The 21,998-nt window shown below is 34.6% G+C and overlaps 2 protein-coding genes across 2 annotated transcripts; both read right to left on the minus strand.

Moving 5' to 3' along the window:
* Window positions 1-1,068: 1,068 nt before the first annotated feature.
* Window positions 1,069-21,427, minus strand: cb11h20orf96 (chromosome B11 C20orf96 homolog). Its single transcript, XM_052569654.1, has 10 exons — window positions 21,228-21,427; window positions 5,108-5,240; window positions 4,899-4,990; window positions 4,644-4,802; window positions 4,415-4,514; window positions 3,608-3,765; window positions 3,347-3,448; window positions 3,151-3,237; window positions 2,910-3,031; window positions 1,069-1,231 (listed from the first exon to the last, which is right to left on the minus strand). The coding sequence occupies exons 2-10, from the start codon at window positions 5,109-5,111 to the stop codon at window positions 1,171-1,173; spliced, it is 885 nt and encodes a 294-aa protein (XP_052425614.1). The 5' UTR covers window positions 5,112-5,240; window positions 21,228-21,427; the 3' UTR covers window positions 1,069-1,170.
* pnp4a (purine nucleoside phosphorylase 4a) lies at window positions 5,896-13,753 on the minus strand. Its single transcript, XM_052569655.1, has 8 exons — window positions 13,616-13,753; window positions 12,412-12,524; window positions 9,967-10,953; window positions 9,449-9,612; window positions 9,129-9,232; window positions 8,023-8,198; window positions 7,735-7,925; window positions 5,896-6,691 (listed from the first exon to the last, which is right to left on the minus strand). Exons 3-8 carry the CDS (start codon window positions 9,987-9,989, stop codon window positions 6,474-6,476), a joined length of 876 nt encoding a protein of 291 aa, XP_052425615.1. The 5' UTR covers window positions 9,990-10,953; window positions 12,412-12,524; window positions 13,616-13,753; the 3' UTR covers window positions 5,896-6,473.
* Window positions 21,428-21,998: the final 571 nt, after the last annotated feature.

The raw sequence follows: 21,998 nt of genomic DNA on the forward strand, positions 1-21,998 counted from the left end.
ATGATGTCATCACTGGGAAGTCATGCAATGCTAAACCACACACATTGCATTTATTTTTCTATTGGACAAACATCCACAGCTGTTTCTTTTCTTGGGGCTTATGCAATTGGATAACGAATGCTGCGATTTTATTGCATCCATTTAGTATTTTTGTTTCTAAAATAAGTTTTATTTATTGGAAAAAGCATTCCAGCACCGAGTACACATGGAAAAAAAATAACTCAGAATCCCTGAAACAGTCAAATAGAGGAAAGAAGGTTTATCCCCTGCTTAGATCTCACTGTTGTTTTTTTTTTCTGTTTTTTTTGTACCAGGAATTTTTAATTCTCTGAGGCTCAGCTGAATCTTTTCCAAATGAAACAACAAAAGTAATATAACCAGTCGCCCATACACTGGGGTGCTGAAATCCATAACTGTTTACAGAGCAAGACTTGTTCCCACACTTTGGTCAATTACATTAATGTCACAAAACTACTGTTTCAGTTTGCAAAATGGCTTTGAAATGCTTCATTTGCAAGGCAAATAGAGTCATATATAGTCAGAAGATTGACACTTTAAAGTATCATTAACTGGAAATTACATTTTCTTGCTGACTGGTACTTTAACATTATGGTCCTCCAACATGGGGACATGGACTGCAAAAATTTAAGCTGCAATAGCATTTTTATGTGCATTGCAAACAATAGAAAATACTGTGACTTTTTTTATTTTTATAGTACACCCTGTATTATTATCACATTATACACTGTAAATCTTTACTGTAACTTCTGATAAGTTTATTGTATTGTTGCTGGATAAAGTACTACATTTCTTTCAATCAATCAGTCTATAAAAATTATAATAATAATACATTTAACATATGCAGCTTAGTTTGCGAAACACAAAAAGACATGTATGCAGTTGCATGTCTAAAAGCAGATCAGTAAATTATGGCATTTGCACTAGAGTGTATATATTATTATATACACAATATATTGTGTTTTTAGAAAATAAAGAGACGATAAAGCATATAAAACACACTGAAAGCAAAGACAAATAAAGAAAAGAAGATTTGTACCATTGTTTGACTGAGTAAAATGATTTAATGAATGAAGTGGCTTCATTGACTTTCATCAGTAATATATAGCAGCTCAAGGGAAGACTCAAAAAGGTAATGCCTTCAGCACAAGGCTACACATGGAGCAAATCCACTTGGGGTATATTAAGATGGACGTCCATATCTGGAGTACACCTAAAATACAGAAAACACAGTGACAGTAACTGTATAAAGCCATTATATGACCTAAAAGAGTTAGTTCACCCGAAAAGGAAAATTGTGTCCTTTACTCTCCCTGCCTGTTGCTGCAGGTTTGGAACGATAAACGATGACAGAATCTTCATTTTTTTTTGGTGGAAAGACCATGTAAATCAGGAGGACTCCTTACAGGACATCTGCCCTTAAACACGGTCACCACAGCCTGAGACGGTTTGTTTAAGACAGGAAACATGAGAACTTTCTCTGCTGGGGCTCAGTACATCTGCAGACACTAAAGCCACGTCTCTGTCACGAGCGAAGCAGGAAATCCCAGATCTGTTTATCATTATCTCCATTTAATGGAAACCTTTATAACTTGGTGCTCAGTGTGACATGATATGTGAACACAGTAAATGTTTTTTTTTGTGCTTGTTTTCCACATTCTTTGTCCCCTAGGGCAAAACACTTAAGGACCGAAGGTCCATATGAATAAATCTTATCTGTGATAATACCAGCTCCCAATGGGCAGCAAGGGGTTGTGCATGCACTCGCAGGACCTTGGAATAAAGTGTCTGATAGTTTTGGAGATATGACCAATTGTCACGGAGAGGAAAATGACATGGTGTTTTGGAACAGACTGTTGGGAAATGTGAAACCTTCATTAACCTTTAATGGATGCCAGGGATTCCATGAATGCACAGCAATCTCTTGTTCTTCATTTATCTTTAAGATGGCCTTTGGAGTCTTTTCCAGTACTGTGTAATATAACACCATCTCCAACAGCTCAATGCTTTTTCCAAACCAAGCATTTGATTGAAAATTGATAGGGTACTTTTCCCTCTAGTTTACAGTATCTGATTTGCAACGCTCCATTACAATCTCCAAAAAAGCTTAATGGGTTAGTGAACATGTTTCTTATCATACATATTTGCATGGTAAAATTCAGCCATCTTTTAATTACCAATATGATCACACATTATTTCAACAACATAGCAGTGTTATTAATGACATCAAATGAAGGTGGTGGAGATCCTGGTGACTACTGTACTGTACACTCATATCTTAGTAATGACGAAAATTGCAACCATAGACTAATGATGCTTTTAGGAAACTAACCATGATTTTTTTTCTGGAAGGTGTTTTGAAAAATGTCTCTGTGTGTTTTTTGGACCCTATTGTCTTCAATTGGACAAAATCATTTGTTACTTCCTTTAGAATTTCTTCTTTTGCAAGGAAGTCTTACAGGTTTGGAATGATGATTGACTAAATAATGCCAGAATTCATTTTCGGGTGAACTATTTCTTTAAAATGGTCTTCAGTGCATTTAATGAGCATCTTATCTCATAGTGGAAGTTAAATTCTCATAGGCTGTGTGCTGTCAGTGTGTTAGAGAAGGCTCTTGAAAGTGAAGTTCTCTAAGTGTTGCTGTTCTATATCTGTTTATGGGAGGGGTCGGGGTCATACTAACACTGTTCGACATTTCGAGGGGTTTGTTGAACTTCCTTTCAAGTGGCCAATTTTGTGAGAACGTTTCTCTGGAGATGCAATTATTGTTTAACTTGGGAATGCTTCAGCTGAAGAGCTTGGCAATGTTCTTGTGTTAATTGAGGACATAAGAACTGTTTGTGATAAAGAAGCTGTTTGCCACAATAACTTAATGTCCTCATCCACTTACTTGTCTGATTTCAGGAAAACATCTGGAAAGATCTCTCTCCTGATGTTTTTTGGTCTTGATAGTTGCAGTTCCTGGATGCACGTCCTTAGCTCTTCATTCTTTCGCTCCATCTCCATTACCAACTTAAAAAAAAATACAGCGAATTAAATTTACAATGCAAATAAATGTATTGTAAAAGATTCATTCCACTTTAATAATCAATAATAAACTTTAAAGTATATTTTTATATAAAAATAACTACCTTTTTCTGTTTATGAATCTCTTCCCTCATTGTATCGTTCTGTGAGGCCATCAGTTTGACAATGGGAGGGATGTGGGAAGCATGTTTCTGAAAAACAAACCACAAACATATTTTTTTTATGAAGCTCCTTAAGTAAAAAATGATCTCCATTTAAAATATCATAAATCTAAAGATCAACACAGAAGAACTTCTTTACCTCAACAACAGCAGACAGCACTTCTTGTTCTTTTTGGCACTGGCGTCTCTCCAAATTGACCATTTCTTTCTTAAAAAACAGATTCAAATCTTCTTGCTCTTTCTGTTAGTTATGAAGGGGGCAAATACACTACAATGTTATTGCACACTGAAGTGTTCTTATGGGAGCTGGAACCACATGTTTTTTTTTAATAAATAAAGGATTTTCCAGGATATAACTTTTCACCCAGTTATCCAGCAATAAGTCCTGCTCATATTTTACCTGCTGCATCTCTTTCAGTCTGTCCAGCTTTCTTTCCATGTCTTTAATCTGCAAAGCCTTGACTGGGAACTCCATATCTTTATACGTCTTCAGTCTGCGGAGCTCCTTCTGAGCCTCCACCACCTTCGCTTTTAACAGATCCAACTGCTTCTGCAAACCTACATTTATCAGAAGAAGTCAGCTGAAATGTGTTGCTGTAGTTTGGGGTTGTTTGTTTTTGCTTTACCATTAACAGCCATTGCAGAAACAACACTATACTGCCAAAATAATTTGGATACCCAAACATGTGGACCTCTCTGTGTGCACAGAGGCATTATCATGCTTGAACAGAAGAGGGCCTCATTCTACATTAAATCTTGTAACATGCTTGATTTTATGCACCTGCTTTTATATACGCTACAGTACTGGGATCAGTACTGTATAATTAAATATAATAATAATCATCATCATAAAATTATGCTTATATTCAGCAACGATGCATTGCATTGATCAAAAAAGAAGGTAAAAGACAATTACACTTCCAAAGATTTTTATTTCAAATAAATGCTGTTTTTTTGTACTTTCTATTTATCAAAGAATCGCAAAAAAAAAAAACAAAAAAAAAAAAAAAACACTATTTTATGGTTTCCACAAAAATATAAAGCAGAAACTGCTTTTTAGTTTTATTTTCAGTGTTTCTTGAGCACGAAACCAGCATATTAAAAAGATTTGCTGTCACGAGAATAAATTACATTCGAAAATATTAAATTTTTTTACTGTGTAGTATTGCATTTGAAAATGATGAACTATAAAATACTATAAACTAACCACTGAGATGTGTCTGTGATGCTTCCTTGCTATCTCTCAGCTCTGTTTTGGCCTTTTTGATAAGACTGTCATTCCATCGTTTCAAAGCTACTGTTGATCTCTAGAAAGAGCATAAAAGATCACGTTTGATTGGTTAGGGGTATTCAGTACAAGCTAAATTTTGATAAAGTTTGAGTTTAGTGCACAATATTTACAGTAGGATCTAAAGATGTGATACAGTTTCGCTCACCCTCTTTTGCTCTGCCTGGACGAGTAGTTCATTGGTTCTGGAGAATGAGCTCCTGTCTGTATCCATTATGCTTCTTGCCATCTGCAGGTTCCTCTCTTGAAGCTGTTCACAGAGCTCCTCCAGGTCTTTTATTGCTTCTTTCCTGGATTTGATGAGTATCTACAACAGAGTGCAGCCGTTGACATGGCGTATACACAAAACTGCGCACAAGTGAACTATTAAAGTCTGCTTTCCTTCTTTATAGTAGGTACACACCATTAGTTCTTTGATGTTGTATTTCATCTTTGAGGTGACCTGGACCTGGTCCACCTTTTCAGCTGTCCTTCTTGAAGGGAATTTGGGGAGTGCTGTTAAATCATTGTGGACATGAGATTGAGATCTTCCAGTTCATAAAGCAGAGACTACAAAATAATTCTTGAAGACAGATATGCCTCACTACAGTAGAAGCTTTGATCCAGACAGACCCATGTTTACAGCTGATTTTCCAGTCGGAGATGGTCGAATTTCTCCTTTGTTAGATGATATGCCTGCTTTACGATGAGGAGTTTCCCAGAGCAGAGGTTTAGGTTTTGTATTTCGCTCCCATTTTCTGTAATCCTTGAAAAATATATGTAAGTTTTTAGTCTACTTTACAGAAAGTAATATTCATACATTAAATAATAAAATAATAAAGTATTGCAAACTTTTTCATTATGCCAGACCACTACATTAACGTCACAATACATTACCATAAAACAGTTAGTCATACCACGGAATGAAAGTTATTCATATCTTGACCTGCCATGTTGTTTTTTTCTTCACAGCCGTCGACATCAAAATTACCGACAGTTCCAACAAGTTTGTCATAGCAACCGGAGAAACACGCCTGGGAACAGCGTACTTCTGCTGCCATCTAGTGGACATACTGAGCATGCGCAAAACTGCGCTGTACAGTACTATTATCATGTGGCCTAACAGTAAAGAGCAAGTCTTTATGAACTTCTATGAATCCCTATATATTCCATGTGATAGTAGCAAAATTGAGAGTATAAAGAATTCAGTTGTGTCTTTTCCAAATTCTTCTAAAAATTCCACGTTTGTTATTATTAAATATTTTCCTTTCATCTTTAAATGTACACTAGGCCTAATTAATTTTTTATGTTATTACTGGAAAATTAATGTTTAATTAATGGGTTTGTATTGTATATTTTCTAAACCCTCTCTAAATACATAAATAAATATGTTTATTATGAAATGGAAATGAGTAACAATATACTTGTTTTCAAGATACACTTTAATTGCTTGATATTTCTAAGTTAAGATGCATGTTTATAGAAGAGAAGGTTATACAAAACGGTCTATATTTAATGGCACATTTACAACACGAACAGTAAATATAAAATGTATTATACATAGCATAACAATGATTCAAATACCCAACTTTATCATCAACATATTAACACTGGGAGTTATAGTTTGTATAATGAACAGCAGTGCATACATTTTGTTTCTGCATAATTCCCCAAATAAAGGTGGGATTCATATTATGAAATCACCAATATACAAATGTATATACAGCCTTCCAAAAAGCACAAAAAAGACTAACATTTAATGAATAAACTATGGAATAGCCCAGTGTTTTAAATTTGTTGTTATGTCACCATCAAACTAGATCATATTTTTGATCACAGCAAATAGTAAATTCTTAACATTTAAATATTTATAATGTGTTATTGAAACAGATGCTCTGTAACTGCATTGAAAAGTATAAAGTAATGAAAAACATGATCATAGTATAGCTGCAGATTTTCCTGGGTAAGGTTTTGATTGGCAGTTCCAGTGTTGATGACATCACGCCGTGTTGTTGTTGATGTCCATACGGCTGATGAGCTCTGTGACGAGCGCCTGCAGCGTTTCCGAACGCATTTTGCTCACTTCCAGCACAGCTTCATGATTGACAGACTCATTGTCCTCATAGCTTTTCACCACTTTGTTAGTGATGAGGGAGAGACCGAAGACCCTCATGCCACAATGACTGGCGACCAACACTTCTGGTGCAGTACTCATTCCTTTAAAGGCAAGTTAGACATGAAGTTAGACATAGGCATAAAATGACTTACTATTTCTATACAATACACAGGTATGTATTTACATAGCGATTTGGCCAAAATGGCCTACTGGCTTATTATTATGGCTACTTAACAACTTCAAATATAAATGCACTTGTGATACTGATTTAAGTTAAAGAAATGATTCTATTATGTCAGTAGAATAATTTGGTAATATTTTAGTATAGGGACCAATTCTCACTTTAACGAGTTGCTTATTAGCATGCATAATATTAACATATTGGCTGTTTATTAGTACTGATAAAACACATATTTTGCATGTCCATACTCTACATGGACATATTATACATATCCTAATCCTACCCAATACCTGTTTTAAAACTAACTTACTAACTATTAATAATCAGCAAATTGGGAGTTTATTAAGGCAAAATACATAGTTAATGGTTTGTTAATGATGAGAATTGGACGCTTAAAATAAAGTGTGACCAAAAATTATATTATGACTATGATATAAATCTATAATTTCACAAAGCGATATAACATATGTGAAACTAACACAGCTGTGCAGGAAATCAGACGCCCGTCACAGTGGTCAGTTTTACAGTTTATTACAGAGTAATATGAGTCTGTGGAATGCAGCGATTGTCCAATCAGAACCAAGTATTCCAGAGAGCCATGTAATAAAGGAGCTCATTCATCAGGCGCTGAAATAACCTTAAAAATGATTTCTGGCAGCCATTGACTTTCATATGATTTTATTTCCATACTATGGAAGTCAACAGCTTCCAGCAACTTGTTTTTCAGCATTCTTTAAAATATCTTCTTTTGTGCTCAACAGAAGAAAGTAACTCATATAGGTTTGGAACTAGTAAATTATGACAATTTTCATTTTTTGGGTGAACCATCTCTTCTAGGTGAAGTTGTTGCTCATTTACATCATCAGTCAAAGTTAAGTGAAAATTAAATTTTTTGAAAATCAATTTAGATATTTGGATTAGAAACGAATTGCATTGCTTTTCCTAAACGAGACGCAAGCTTACCAACTGCATCCACTCCCAGTTTGTGCAGAAGGCGGGCCTCAGCTATGCTCTCAAAGTTGGGTCCTCCCACCATGCAGTAGACGCCTTCTTGGACATACTGGGAGACACCCATGCTCTTACAGATGTCGAACGCCATCTTCCGTAGGCTTTTGTCATAAACCCCAGACATGGGTGGAAACCGAGGACCAAACCTTGACAGCAACAGATAAATGATTTGATTCCTTGTACTGGTGATTCTAATGAATGAACGCTTTCTTAACTCACTTCAACATGTACATTGATACTCACTTATCATCATTAGGGCCACTGAGCGGGTTCAGTCCAGCAAGTCCAGGGAAGTTAATGTGGTCACGTATGATCATAATATCACCACAGTTATAAGTGTCCGCTAATGACCCTGCAGCATTAGTGACAATCAAGGTTTCGACACCCAGGAGCTTGAACACTCTTACTGGAAAAGTGACCTGAGGAACACAAGTGCAAATTCAGTCATTCCATTTTCAACATCCAGTACCTTTGTAATGAACTTGTAAAAGCGTGCGGGTGTACTGTACAGGGATACCGCCAATAAGCTATTTTAATCTAACCCTGTGTTATATAAATCATTCAAAAGTTTCACTGAATGCTTCATTGTGCTCTGATTACAGCATGTGACTCAAATCAGCATGACCAGGATGGAGTGAATATACTGTGCGGGCATCCAAAAAGAAAAAATCACCTTATTCTATCATCATTCTAGACTGCAGCATGACACAGCATGAATAGAACAGTGTTTTGGAGTCACTTTTGGAATGCATTTGTGACACGTGATGAAACTTCCAAGATACAGATTTTGTATTATCCCAAACCATTATGCAAATAAAGCTTGAAAAAAAAAAATGTCAAGAAAGATGCAAACTTACCAAGGTGAACTGAAGTGGAAATTGTAAAAAAAAAAAAAAAAAAAAAAAAAAAAAAAAAAAAAACCTTGGAAAGTTTAGGGTCAAGATGTTTTTAAAGAGTACTTTAATTCACATTAAAATGATTAAAGGGGTAGTATAAGATATACAAAGTATGTTCTTTCCCCCAAAATAGTAAGCATCATTACTGCTTTTATCATTGATAATTGATAATTTTTCTTTAGCATCAAATCAGCATATTAGAATAATTAAGAATGGAGAAATGGCTGCAGAAAATTCAGTTATGTATAACAGAAATAAATGTTCAAATATATTAAAACAGAAATTTCAGTTTGTAATAATATTTCAGATTATTACTGTTTCTACTGTATTTTTTTATCAAATAAACACTGCTTTGGTGAACAAAACAATCAAACATCTATAGCATAAATTTGAACAATAATTTACGGAAGAGAAGTGTAGCATTTAGTGCCATTGTTTTAAAAAAGATCAAACCTTGCTTAGTGAGTGCCCCTCATACATGTGGAAGCGGCCCTGCATGCATACGCAGGTCTTCCCTTTGAGCTCTCCAAAAACCAGTCTTCCAGCATGACCCTTCACTGTTTCAATACACACAACACAGTGAAGTTATGTTATGTTATGTTACAACATAACACACTATACAAAAATCCTCGATTTTCTGCAGGCTAAACATTTAACAGTGTAACACGCTAACAGGATTCGACATTTTCAGCTAATACTTTGATTTGATTTTTGCAAATGAATAAAAACCACTGATGAAAACACATTGTTACATGCTCTCAGTTGCATCTTACCTGTGCTCTGAGGAAAGCCAGGTATGTCAGAGTATTTGAAAGAGTCTTGGCATTTGAGCGCATCTGCCAGCATTCCCAGTCCAGAGCCGCAGATGATGGCTACTTTGGGTCTATGCTGTGTCTGGGACAGCAGCCAGTCTGCTGTTCTCTGATAGTCCTCATGGCTGGTCAGAAAAGAAAAATCTTTATTAAACTAAAAGCCTGACTCCCTATTTCAAATAAATTCGAGAAAATTGTGGAATTTAAAACATCAGTTCTTTTGCTGCAGATTGTGGACTGTTCCATTTGGTCTATTGTGACTATTAAAAAGTATTATATTGGCTTTATTGATAAAAATGGCAAATATCCCTTTGCTTAACCAGAATCACATTCTATACTATAAAATGTCATTCAATAACCAACATTAAACAGAGCTAAACTTTTACATTTTTGACAAAAAGTAGTTATGTATATGTGTATATTTTTCATACACACATTCCTAAGATTATTTTTAACCTTAAAATGGAAAGAAAACTTACCAGATTTGGTCTTTACTATGCATGTTGATTCTGTGTTGTCGTCTTGAAGAATGTTTTCAACTGAAGAGTGATCCTGGATTTTAGCAGTGTGTGAATGAGAGAGCAGCCCTCTCCATTTAAGTAAACCAAATGCCTGACCTCACTAACACACACAAATGCTCTGATTGGTTACAACTCAGTATTATAGTTTAGTCATGCCTAATGAAATGTTTTGTAATTTGTAGGTGTGTCTGGGTTTAAATATCAGATGCAAGCAAAACTTTCAATAAGATTTGGGGAATGAAAGATTTTAAAACCTACCATATAAGAATATCTGGCACTCATATCAGTAGAGATTTTTTGTCTTCAGTGTACTTACATAATGTTTTTGCCTGTGATTGCATTGCAAATGTAACTAATCATAAGGGAATTTTTTTTTTTTTTTGGACAGAATCATAATCATAGGACCAGAAATTAGAACAAGACCAACATGTGACTATGGATAAATTAGACACATTAATTTCCTATTGCATTTGTTTCATAGTTGTATTTTCTAATAATTAGTATTCTTACTTTCAATAAAAGTTTAATGCAGGATATACATGAACAGCTCAGAAAGTGTGTATAGATCCAGCATGCAATATTTGATCTGCCAATGGGTCGAACTCGAGTTCTGCCACAGGATCTGTAACATGTGAGGCCCATTACCAGAGATACAGACTCCAACCCAAATCCAAAGCACGGGACCAGGAAAAATTAAATTTGGGGACCTCACAAGATTTGTCTGATTGCAAGCAATTTCTACTTTTAGATGCAGATCCAAAGGTTTGAAAAAATATTTCATATGTTTAATGCAACTTCACTTCTCTTGACATTACTATTATAAAGAGTAATGCATTTCACACAGTGGTTAACCCAGCTTCTCATTGGTGTGCATAGAATTGCCCTTGATCGAAATCAAATGCTGATCCTTGATTCCCACACATTCTTCACTTTTAGAATCGGGATCTGAAAGAAAAAAACAAAAATCAGAAAACACAGCAATTATTTTAACTTAAATAATGTACAATTTGAAGGTCATTCGCATGGGTGTAACACACTGTATTTTTCTTGCTTATTATATGACTACTTACCAAATAAACAAATAATCTGAATAAGTAAATAAATAAATGCACTTGGAATACTGAATCAAGTTTTAGAAAATTCAAGATATGTGAAATTAACACATGTGTAGAAGATCAGTTGCCTGGAAAAGTGGTTAATTAATACAGTTTAACGGTCATTACAGAAACATATTTGTCTTTGGAATGCAGTGAACGACCAATCAGAACCTAGTATTCTAGAGAGCCATGTAATAAAGGAGCTCATTCATCAAGCAGTGAAATAACCTGATATTTAGCACTTTTAAGAATATTTATATTTCAGAGCTGTCAAGTGATTAATCATGATTAATCGAGTCCAAAATGGAAGTTTTTGTTTACATAATATATATGTGTGTGTACTGTGTATATTTTTTTATTTAAAAATAAATACACACACATACAGTATATATTTAGAAAATATTTTCATGTATTTACATGCATATATTTACATTCATATATATAAATATATTTAATAATAAACTTAACATATTTTTGTTAAATATATAAATGCATTATATTACATTAAAAATATTCACAGAACACACACACATATATTATATAAACAAACTTTTATTTTGGATGCGATTAATCGTGATTAATCATTTGACAGCACTACTTTAAATATTAAAAAATTGCAGTAAATTAATAAGTATATGATTTCAGTATCAGGTTTGGTATTGGTCAATATTGGATAAATACTCTATTTCTACATTTAGCAAAACACTAATAGTTTAAAAATGATGTGTGTAAAAAAGTGTAACTTAATTTTAAAAATCTCATTATCCATCCTGTAAAAAATCACTTGCATTTAAAATCAATGATCTTATTTCTTTTTTGTGTTTTATTTTTTATTATTATTTAGAATTTTAAACAATATATATTATCAGCTTACTGTATCAATGAGAATTGTAATACCAGTGCATCCCCAAACAAAACTGATCACCCAAGAAAACTAGAACTAATTTAATCTAAAATGCTGTATTTTGATTTCAAGAACAGGCTCGAACTTGTAAACGTGGTCATTCCTATGAACAACATTCAGCTCTTGACAATAATATTTACATTTTCAGCATTGCTCTCTCACATACCATCAGTCTGACAATGCACACCAGAGTCAAGATAGCTTTCAGACACATGAAAACCTTTTGTCCCAAGAGGACATGGAAAAATGTGGAAAAACGCATACTGGTTTACATCTAACTAGGCTCATGTGAGTGACACAATGTAATCAGACAGATAAAGAGAAAGTCAGAGAACGACAGACAGAGAAAGACTGTATCCCTCTCTCTGTAACTACATTAACAATGTTGAGTGCCAAGCATACCCTATGCATGTTGCTCTCTCTCCATCTGCTCAGACGTAATCTGTAGCATATGAGGCACATGTGATTTCACCCACTGGAATCTGATTGCACAATTCTCTCATTATTAATGGATTCTAAATAAAAACACAAAATAAGAGAGGAAATGAAAAATCTCTGTGTACAGTGTTATTTTTTTTTCTTTTTCTTTTTAGTTAATACTGACATAGCATCAGAACAGATTATGAGAAATTTAGCATTACATCACTTGCTCACCAATGGATAATCTATAGTGAATGGGTGCTGTAAAAATAAGAGTATTAAGCAATATTATGGATTGAGTAGACATATTCAGTCAGAAGCAACAGTTAAAAGTTCTCATTAATGGATGTTTTTTTTTTTTTTTTTTTTTTTTACAAATATGCATTTCTTTACAAGACATTAACTAATTGATTGGAGTTGGGTGGATTGTTGTGATATTTTTCTCAGCTGTTTGGACTCTAATTTTGATGGCACCCATACACTTCAGAGGATCCATTGGTGAGAAGGTGATGCAATTCTACATTTCTACAAAACTGTTCCGATGAAGAAACAAACTCATCTACATCTTGGATGTCCTGAGAGTGAGCAAATATTCAGCAAATGTTCATTTTTGATGAACTATTCCTTTAAATGTCTTACACATAAAATTAACTTCAACCAAAGCTTAAGGGCCTAATCTTAAGGGATCTAATCGCAAAGTGTAAAGTGCACGGCGCATGTGCACTCAGGGCTATTTACTTTCGCTCTTTAACGACGGAAAAATGGTCTGTGCGAAGGGGTGCACATTTTTGGAATGGGTTGTCCTTATTCTCTTGATAAGTAATGGGCGTAACATTCAATAAACCAACCAGAGTGTCATCTCCCATTCCCCCATGAATGAAAGACTTTCACTTAACAGTTTTGCAATAAATTTACTATAAAGTATGTCAATTCATCCATGAGGTACTACACTCACAAGCCAGGCTTAAAATGTAACACTAATATTTTTTATATGGGGATCTCTGCTCCATCTCTCTATCTATCAAGTTATCCTTGGCCTTATAAAGCCTGAAGACCTCTGGCCTAAACATAAAACATGAAAAACGAGCTCTGTAGGCTATGTAATTTCTTAAATAAAAGCACAGTGCTTGGAACGTGCCTGGCATTTCTTATGCGCGAGGCATTTCACGTGCTCCACAATACTCACTTTATGCTCTGACGTTGGGCTGGTCATGTGGAGGTGTGCAGTAATTCGTTTTTGGTGAATCCACTGGGAAACTTGTGACTTGTAGAAGGGTGATATATATGTCCTGAGTCCTCATCCTAACCCTTACCTAACCCTTACCTCACAACTGTTCTTTTTATTAGGTGGCTCTTGGTTATTTCTATGAACAAACACGTTTACAGTTTACAGTGTAGCTTACCACAGTGAAGCTACAATTTTTTTCAGCGATCAGTTAAAAACAGTGAAAATATTTCACAATTCATCCTGACTTGACCCAAACCAAGTAGGGGGAACCCTTCTACACTTTTGTCCTTTCACAGGCCATATGAAGGTGAGAAAGGGAGCCAGTGTGGGCCTGAATCTTAAGCAGCTGACCCTAATCCACTGAACACATATGGAGCAGGGTCACCCATGTACATCTGGCTACGCTGCCGGGTGCCAAGAGCCAAGGACAGCCAGCAAACATGTAGGGCGACAATCAAGTGTGCACTCCGGCCCAACTAGTGCCACACGGGATATGAGGAGCTGTGACAGCCTCTATTACAGTCTTAAAATATGATTCTGTCCTACAGTCACACATCCTTCTGTTTGATTAATGTGTTGTCATAGCCTGATGCTACAGAGCATGCTATATTATGCAAATCTGATTTTAATGGACCCGCATTGATAATCAGCCATGTGAAAAGAAAGGACATAATTGCATTTCAAAATTGGGCGGAGAGTGAAAGGGAAGTTAAGAGCCACTTAATTGACCAATTGCAGAGAAATATAGTACACAAGAGGAGACCCTCTTCTCTGGAGTACAGTTGCAGATGTCCATGAAGATAGGACACACTTCACCTCTCGCAGCTGCAGTAAATCTACTCTGTGCTCCCGTCAAACTGTAATTGCCGCTAATTGTTGCCATGGATGTCAGTCCCTCTGTTGGGGGTCTCAAAAATGGGGGCGAAATGATGGCAAACATCCAGCGTTATAGCGTGACTGCTCAATGCACACACAAACAATCTCATTCGCACATCTGTGGCACACACACACACACTGCTCAGCAATTGCAGTCCCAAACCATATGTGACCCCCTTTACTTGGGAGGGTTTCAAGGTTGACAGTCTGTCCTCATTGGGCCCACAAATACAACAAGAACTTACACTGAGAAAAAGTGTTAATCTGGTTGCCAGAAAATGATTACCGCTGTTATTATTCCACCCAAAGGGGGGATTTGCATTGGCGTTTGACTCGGACTTTCTGAAGCTCTGTTTTGGTATCGTTCAGTAAGCTGCTCTCATTGCCAGAATGCTCCCCTGCGCTGAGAGCATCACTGCCTGGGTTGTGGATTATTCTAGATTAGCCGCACTGGGCATAATCTCTTGCACAGTCTGTAGATCAGTGTGGAGGTGGCAGACAGAAGGCAGGGCTAACAAGGTCATAGCTGATATCTCAGCTAGCACACACATAAACAAACTCAAACAGGCACGTCAGGCCAGTCCTGCTCCTGTGGGAAACAGCTGTTGAGTTACAAACTGTTCATCTAAAAATGAAAAGGTTTCATAAAAGGGCACCCTTCTCTAGATTACAATAATTTTCCACAATGTACAAATTATCATATATAATTAATGAAACAGTTCAAGAAAAAACGAAATATCGAGTAACTTGCATTTTTTTGCATGAGTATTTGCCGTTTACTTTTGTTTCACTAATGAAAACAGTAAAAAAATGTAAAGCACAATCATCTGTAGGGATACACAGTAGTGGTGTTGACTTCCTGAATGAATATGAATGAAAACATAAATGATTCAATGACTCATTCAAAAAAGATATCTGTTGCATTCTTTAATGAATCAGTTTTTGAAAAATATTGGTTGAGTGAATGATCCACTAACTCTTAAAGACATTCATGCTTCATTGAGAAGCTAAAACAAATACATTTAAACTACCTTTTAATATACGTATATAGTTTAACTATTAATAAATTTAAATTTAATGTATGCTATAATTGGTTTTTGTGTATTCTATGTAGATTATTTGTAAGTAAATTTTTTTGTTATTATTATTTTTTTAATACATATAAATGTTTTCCTCTTTCAGTGTGTTGTTTGGATAGAATACATTGTGTTTGTTTGCATATATGTAATTTATATATTTAAAATACATTTATTTCAAATTCAAATCTATTAACATATTTACTGACATATCGCTCAAGACATACTGATATAAAAGTTATTTAAATTTCATTTGGAGTATTACTTGTGCACAATCCAAATATCTTAACATTAAACCTAGAAATGTGTTTTATCACTACCGTACCGATGAGGATTGTATTATCTTTGAATAATATCAGTCTCTAAATGCAAGACTTGCAATAGATCCACTTTAGCACAATCAAATATACTTTAATATAAATTAAGTTGGACTTCAGCACTACTTTCAGCACAATTAAAGTGCATTAAGTACAAAATTAGTTGTTCCAGTAAAGCAGACATTAAGTATTCCAGTTTAGTATGCTAAAAGTACTTACTTAAGTGAAGTATACTTAACAAAACATAAATACATTGTATATTTAATTTTCACTAGGGAATGCCTGCTTGATATTTGAATAACCCTTAGTTAAAAACAACAAAAACTTGTTTTGTTGCTAAATCAGTGATATGAATGAATGGAATAAATGAATAAATGAATAATTGAATGACTTACTCATAAAGACAGTCACTTGTCACCACCTACTGGAAAATAATGCAATTGGCAGAAAAATCTCCACCACTATGTACATACTGTACATAAAATGCCTTGATATTTTTATTTATATCTACTTCAGTCTTGCATACATGCTTGGGAACAAATCCTAAAACTCTTTTACACACAAAGTATGCATGTAAGTTCATATTAGAGTGTCACTTCACATTGCGCATATCTGCAGATTTGTTTTAAATGTTTTGGTCTCTGCGGCCCCACCTCAGCTGGATCTGTGTATTCATGTGATGTTTGAGTGAATGCACCGTCGCTGTGAATTAAGAGGGGACTGCTGACACTCGGCTGGCTGAGTCCAATAAGTGGACCCCTGCTGTGGGGAAGGCCAACACAGGCAGAGGGGGGCCCTGCATGGAGGTTACGCTCGGCTACACTCACAGTAAAGGGACGTGGCACTGTCGCTCGGAGATATGGAGATATTTCTCCAGACCTCCGTGAAGTCGGTAAGGGTGGCATGCAGTGTTATGACAGGACAGGTTTAGAGAGGGGTAATTCTTGGAAAGTGCGCACACAGCAGCTGAGTACACCAGGAGCCTGTCAGTTCCATAACTCACAGAACACATATATATATATATTTTAAAGTCAGATTTATTAAAGTTAGCCTTAAGCATGAATTTATAAATCAAGCAAATACTATCTATCTGTCTGTCTGTCTGTCTGTCTGTCTGTCTGTCTGTCTGTCTGTCTATCTATCTATCTATCTATCTATCTATCTATCTATCTATCTATCTATCTATCTATCTGCCTGCCTGCCCGCCCGCCCGCCTATCTATCTCTCTATCGATCTATCTATCTATCTATCTATCTATCTATCTATCTATCTATCTATCTATCTATCTATCTATCTATCTATCTATCTATCTATCTATCTATCTATCTATCTATCTATCTATCTATCTATCTATCTACCTACCTACCTACCTACCTACCTACCTACCGTCTGTCTGTCTGTCTGTCCATCTGTCCATCTGTCTATGGAGAAAATTCTGAAAAAAAAAAAAAAAAATTAAGAAATTAATATTTTTATTCAGCAAGGACACATTCAATTTAGCAAAAGTGGCAGTAAATACAATAATATTTATGTTTACTGACAGTTATAAAAGATTTCTAATCCTCAAAGAATTACATTTTTTTTTCAAAATTAATATCAATAAATATTTCTTGATCTCAAAATCAACTTATTTTGTGAAACTGAAGACTGGCATAATAGCTGCTGAAAAGGCTGCTTTGTATCATAGAAGTAAATTATATTTTAAAATGTATTAAAAAATAAAATTCATAAAAATATTTTACAATATTACTGTTTTTACTGTATTTTTGCATAAGAGAACAGTATAGAAATCAGTTTGTTTGTTTTTTTGGTATGCTTGAACTCATCTCTGTACAATTACAATTACACTCAAGCAGGCAGTTATACCTGATACTGTCATTCAGCACATATCAGCAAACAGGAATATAGTATTCAAACAGCATTAGCATAAACCCATCAGAGCAGGTCTGTGTGATGCTACTTGCATCTGGGATTAAATAAATATTTTAGAAGGAAGCTCTTGCTTTAATCCTGCTTAAAAGAGAGGGAGAGAAGGAGAGGGAGGAAGAAATTATTTCAGAATTAAAAAAAAAAAAAGCTAAGTACTGTAAAGAAATTTATTATTGTTGTTTGTTGGTCTTTTTCACATCCACATTTTGTTATTGTATATTTTATTATTTTAACAGGTAAATTCCTTATTTAAATTGACATTACAATAGCCATGCCAACGAGAGAGAGAGAGAGGGACAGAGAGAGAGATGCAGAGAGCACTCTGGGGAGTAGAGCGACTGTGTGGGGACCCTGGATCACTACTGACTCTAGTTTGATTCCTCTGCGCCAACTGTGCCCATTCATGCATGACGTAGTTCCTTGTGGCACTCCACAAATCACCAGAACCTTCATATCTATCAGGGAGAGTCTGCTTCATTGCAGCCTACACTCTGTTACACCTGGTTCATCTTTCTTTTAGTTTATGCTCTGGCTTGACACCATATGTTGCAGATATATACTTATACACATATATTTACAAATATGTATATATATATATATATATATATATATATATATATATATATATATATATATATATATATATATATATATATATCATGAGTATTAATAGTGCTTTGCCTGGAGATGATTTCCACAGTTAGACAGTAGATGTCACTAAATTTTAACTAGTACTACAGGAACAGGGTCACACCTGCTACCAAGGCCCACTGTACACTGAAGGGATCTCGTAAATGTTCAGTACATAAATAGGATATTTTAATCATTGCTGTTATTTATGCTAAATTATATTGCATTTTAAAGTTCATAAACTCATAATTAGCCAGTCAGAATTGTTTTCTTAGTAGAAACAGATCTCGCATGAAGTACACACACAGTGTTTACAATATGTGTAACTGAGGCTTAAACCAAGGCAGATTAATCCAATGTCAACATAAAAATGGTTATTAAAAAATATTAAAAAACAATAATAATTTTTCCATTTATACTGAGACACAAACATGCTATGGTCTTCTATTTGTCTATTCACTGCAGGGCTATTAACACTTGATTATTTTGGTTTATTATTACACCTGACTTTCTCAAACATATTTATAGTTACTAAGTTTCACACTTTACTGTGTTCTGTTATTTGTCATGAATATTTCATAACAGGGCTGCTATTAGATTCTCAAATGTTTTTCAGGTCTTTTTATTATATATATATATATATATATATATATATATATATATAAATTAAATATTATATTTATAAAATATTAATAATTAATTTTTTTTATTTTTTTTATTTATATATATATATATATATATATATATATATATATATATATATATATATATATCAGATATAATCAGATTTTCATCAGTTTCACTAAACCATTGCAAAAATAATTTTTAAGACATAAAACTGTTTCATCATATTTACTCTTTAAAGTGTCCTTTAAAATGCTTTCAGCTGACAATATGAATCACAATTGATCAAATGCGGATTCTTCATACACTATGAATAATTTATCATCAAATGGGTGCTTGATGCTGTTTTTAAATAATTCATTACTCTGAAGAAGGCCAGCATCACACCAGCTATGATGATTAAAAGAAAACAAAATACATCTGAATCAATAGTGGACAAGGAGACCTTTTAAGAGTTAGATAAAGCAAACTTAGTTATGACTGAATGTGCCCCTAATACTAAGTAAGAATCCACTGCTCATTACATTATAGATGGCTGCTGTAAAGTAACTTTGTTTTACCTCTGAAAGCCTTGAAATGGTGCCAGTGACATACAGGAAATCAATTGCAGACAGTGTCTGGCACCTGTGGTACTGTGAGTTACTTCTCTCTAGCTCACACTCTTTGGGAAACAGGTGGGTTCCTATGACAATTTCTTTAGACAGCAGCATATTTTTAGCATGTTAAACCATATCCGTTGATTTAGTGCTCTTTGCAACTTAAAGGAAAAGAGCAAAAGGGATGATGAAATGCATTATGAGAACCCATTTCACATCTATTATTCCTCTAGTAAACTTCTTCATATAACTGACAAAGTCTTTTATGCTCACCAAAGCTGCATTTATGTGACCAAAATAGAGTAAAAAACAATATTATACATTTAAAATACCTGTTTTTAATTTGAATTTTATTTAAGAAATTTACTTTACACCTATTGCATGTAGTCTTCAGTGTCATTTGATCCTTCAGAAATCATTCTAATGCACTGATTTGGTGCTCAAGAAATATATTTTGTTTGAAATCAAGACACACTAGACGTTTTCTGGTTGCTAGTGGAAGTTAGTTGAATTATATGATGAACTACACCTGCATGAACTGATTTTGTTAAGCATTGTTCATCATATATCTGCCAAATAGGACGTGGGAAACCAAGGTTAATGAAATCTGCAGTAGACCGAGTAGTCTGCTGTGGCTCAGGCACATGTGGTTTTGGTCTAGGTCTCGGTAATGAAATGCTGGCCTTGATTCCCCTCTTGCCCCCAGACTGGTCACTGATTCCCTGATCCTCGCTCCTGCACAGCAGCGTTTATATGGACAAAGACCAGAGCCTGGAGAGATTGGACATGTCCTTCACCTTTCTCCCATCCCAGTTTCACCCTACTAGACCAGTTTCACTCACCTACACATTCAACTCAATTTAAGATTAAAAAAGAACTGATGACCAGCATATTGATGCTTTGAACTGACCTTTAAAACTGACCTTTAATATGGCTTTGTAGGTTAACTTAACCAATATTGTTCAGGTCTGTTCTCTCTCGCCACATCAGATTTGATCTTTGAACTCACACACTTGTTTGGGTTGAGGTTTCCTGCGTAAGCACTTGGTTAAGGTCGTGAATCTTTGGACTTCTGGGCCTCAGGCAGCTTCACGGTGAGGTTAGCACTGTGAACCCCCAGAGAGCCCATAACAGAACTAAAAGCGAACCGTTTGAGTTGCAGTAATGGAAGATTGTCCACAGAAAAGAACAAGGTCATCACAGCATTGAATTGTTTAATGTAATCTCAAAGAATAGGATTTATTTTTAAGACTGTTGTGAAACCACCCAAATCACCATTTGCTAAAATTTGATAAAGTTCTAAATGGGAAAAATATGCTGATTTGAAATGTCATGATGATGAGTTTGAAATTTAAATAAGATATTTACATTAAAACTACTCGGAATAAAAAATACAAAAGTTAATGTAAAGTTAAAGTAAAAACGGCTTTTTTTTTGGGGCTCTGTTGTTAATTTAACCTTGCTCCCTATAGTTTACATTATAAGATATTCTTTAATCTTTAATCCAAAAATTAAAATTTACCTGTATTCTACTCACCCTCGAAGCCTCCAAGGTGTATATTACTTTCTTCTTTCAGACGAATCCAGTCGGAGTTATATTAAAAATTGTCATTGCAGTCAGCAGGTGTTGCAGTTAAACAATACACAAGTCATCAAATAAAGCACACGCATACATAATAAAACGTGCCGCACACAGCTCCGTGAGGTGAATAAGGCCTCCTGTTTTTCTTTTCAAATGTAATAAACACTTTTATCTCACTTCCATTATCTGTCATACGCGGAAGGCGTTCTGGCGGATGACGTGGCATGTTGGCATGGCATGATTAGCGATGAATGCGGAGAGAGAACAAAACACTTGTACTTGTAGAAGTACAAACTGAGGATTTGCTAAGAAAAATGTCAGAGGATTTCGATATAAACCAAGAGGAGACTGGTTTTCCTTTGCTAAAGAAAATAAAATTTTCTTCCTTTGCTCCTATTAACAAACTCGCTGCCTATGCAGGATCACAAAGCATGAAGATTTCATAAAAAATATTTTAGGTTTGGAATGACATGAGGTATTATAATTAATGACAGAATTTTTTTTTTCAGTGTATAAAGTAAAAAAAAAAAACCAAAACAAATATAAGGAATGAGAACATACCTGAACAATATTAGTTTAATGAACATCCATAGTAAAAAAATACATAAAATAAAAAATAAATAATAATAATACATTTATATATATATATATATATATATATATATATATATATATATATATATATATATATATATATATATATATATATAT

This window comes from Carassius gibelio, chromosome B11 (assembly GCF_023724105.1).
Source record: "Carassius gibelio isolate Cgi1373 ecotype wild population from Czech Republic chromosome B11, carGib1.2-hapl.c, whole genome shotgun sequence".
Classification (NCBI taxonomy): Eukaryota; Metazoa; Chordata; class Actinopteri; order Cypriniformes; family Cyprinidae; genus Carassius; species Carassius gibelio.

Coding starts and splice junctions, on each gene's coding strand:
- cb11h20orf96 (XM_052569654.1), bottom strand. Junction 3,032..3,150: donor AGATTCATAAACAGAAAAAG/GTAGTTATTTTT, acceptor TTTTTTTTTAAG/TTGGTAATGGAGATGGAGCG. Junction 1,232..2,909: donor GTTTTCCTGAAATCAGACAA/GTAAGTGGATGA, acceptor TCTGTATTTTAG/GTGTACTCCAGATATGGACG.
- pnp4a (XM_052569655.1), bottom strand. CDS start 9,989: ATGCATAGTAAAGACCAAATCTG. Junction 7,926..8,022: donor AGTGGCCCTAATGATGATAA/GTGAGTATCAAT, acceptor GTTGCTGTCAAG/GTTTGGTCCTCGGTTTCCAC. Junction 6,692..7,734: donor ACTGGGAGTGGATGCAGTTG/GTAAGCTTGCGT, acceptor TTGCCTTTAAAG/GAATGAGTACTGCACCAGAA.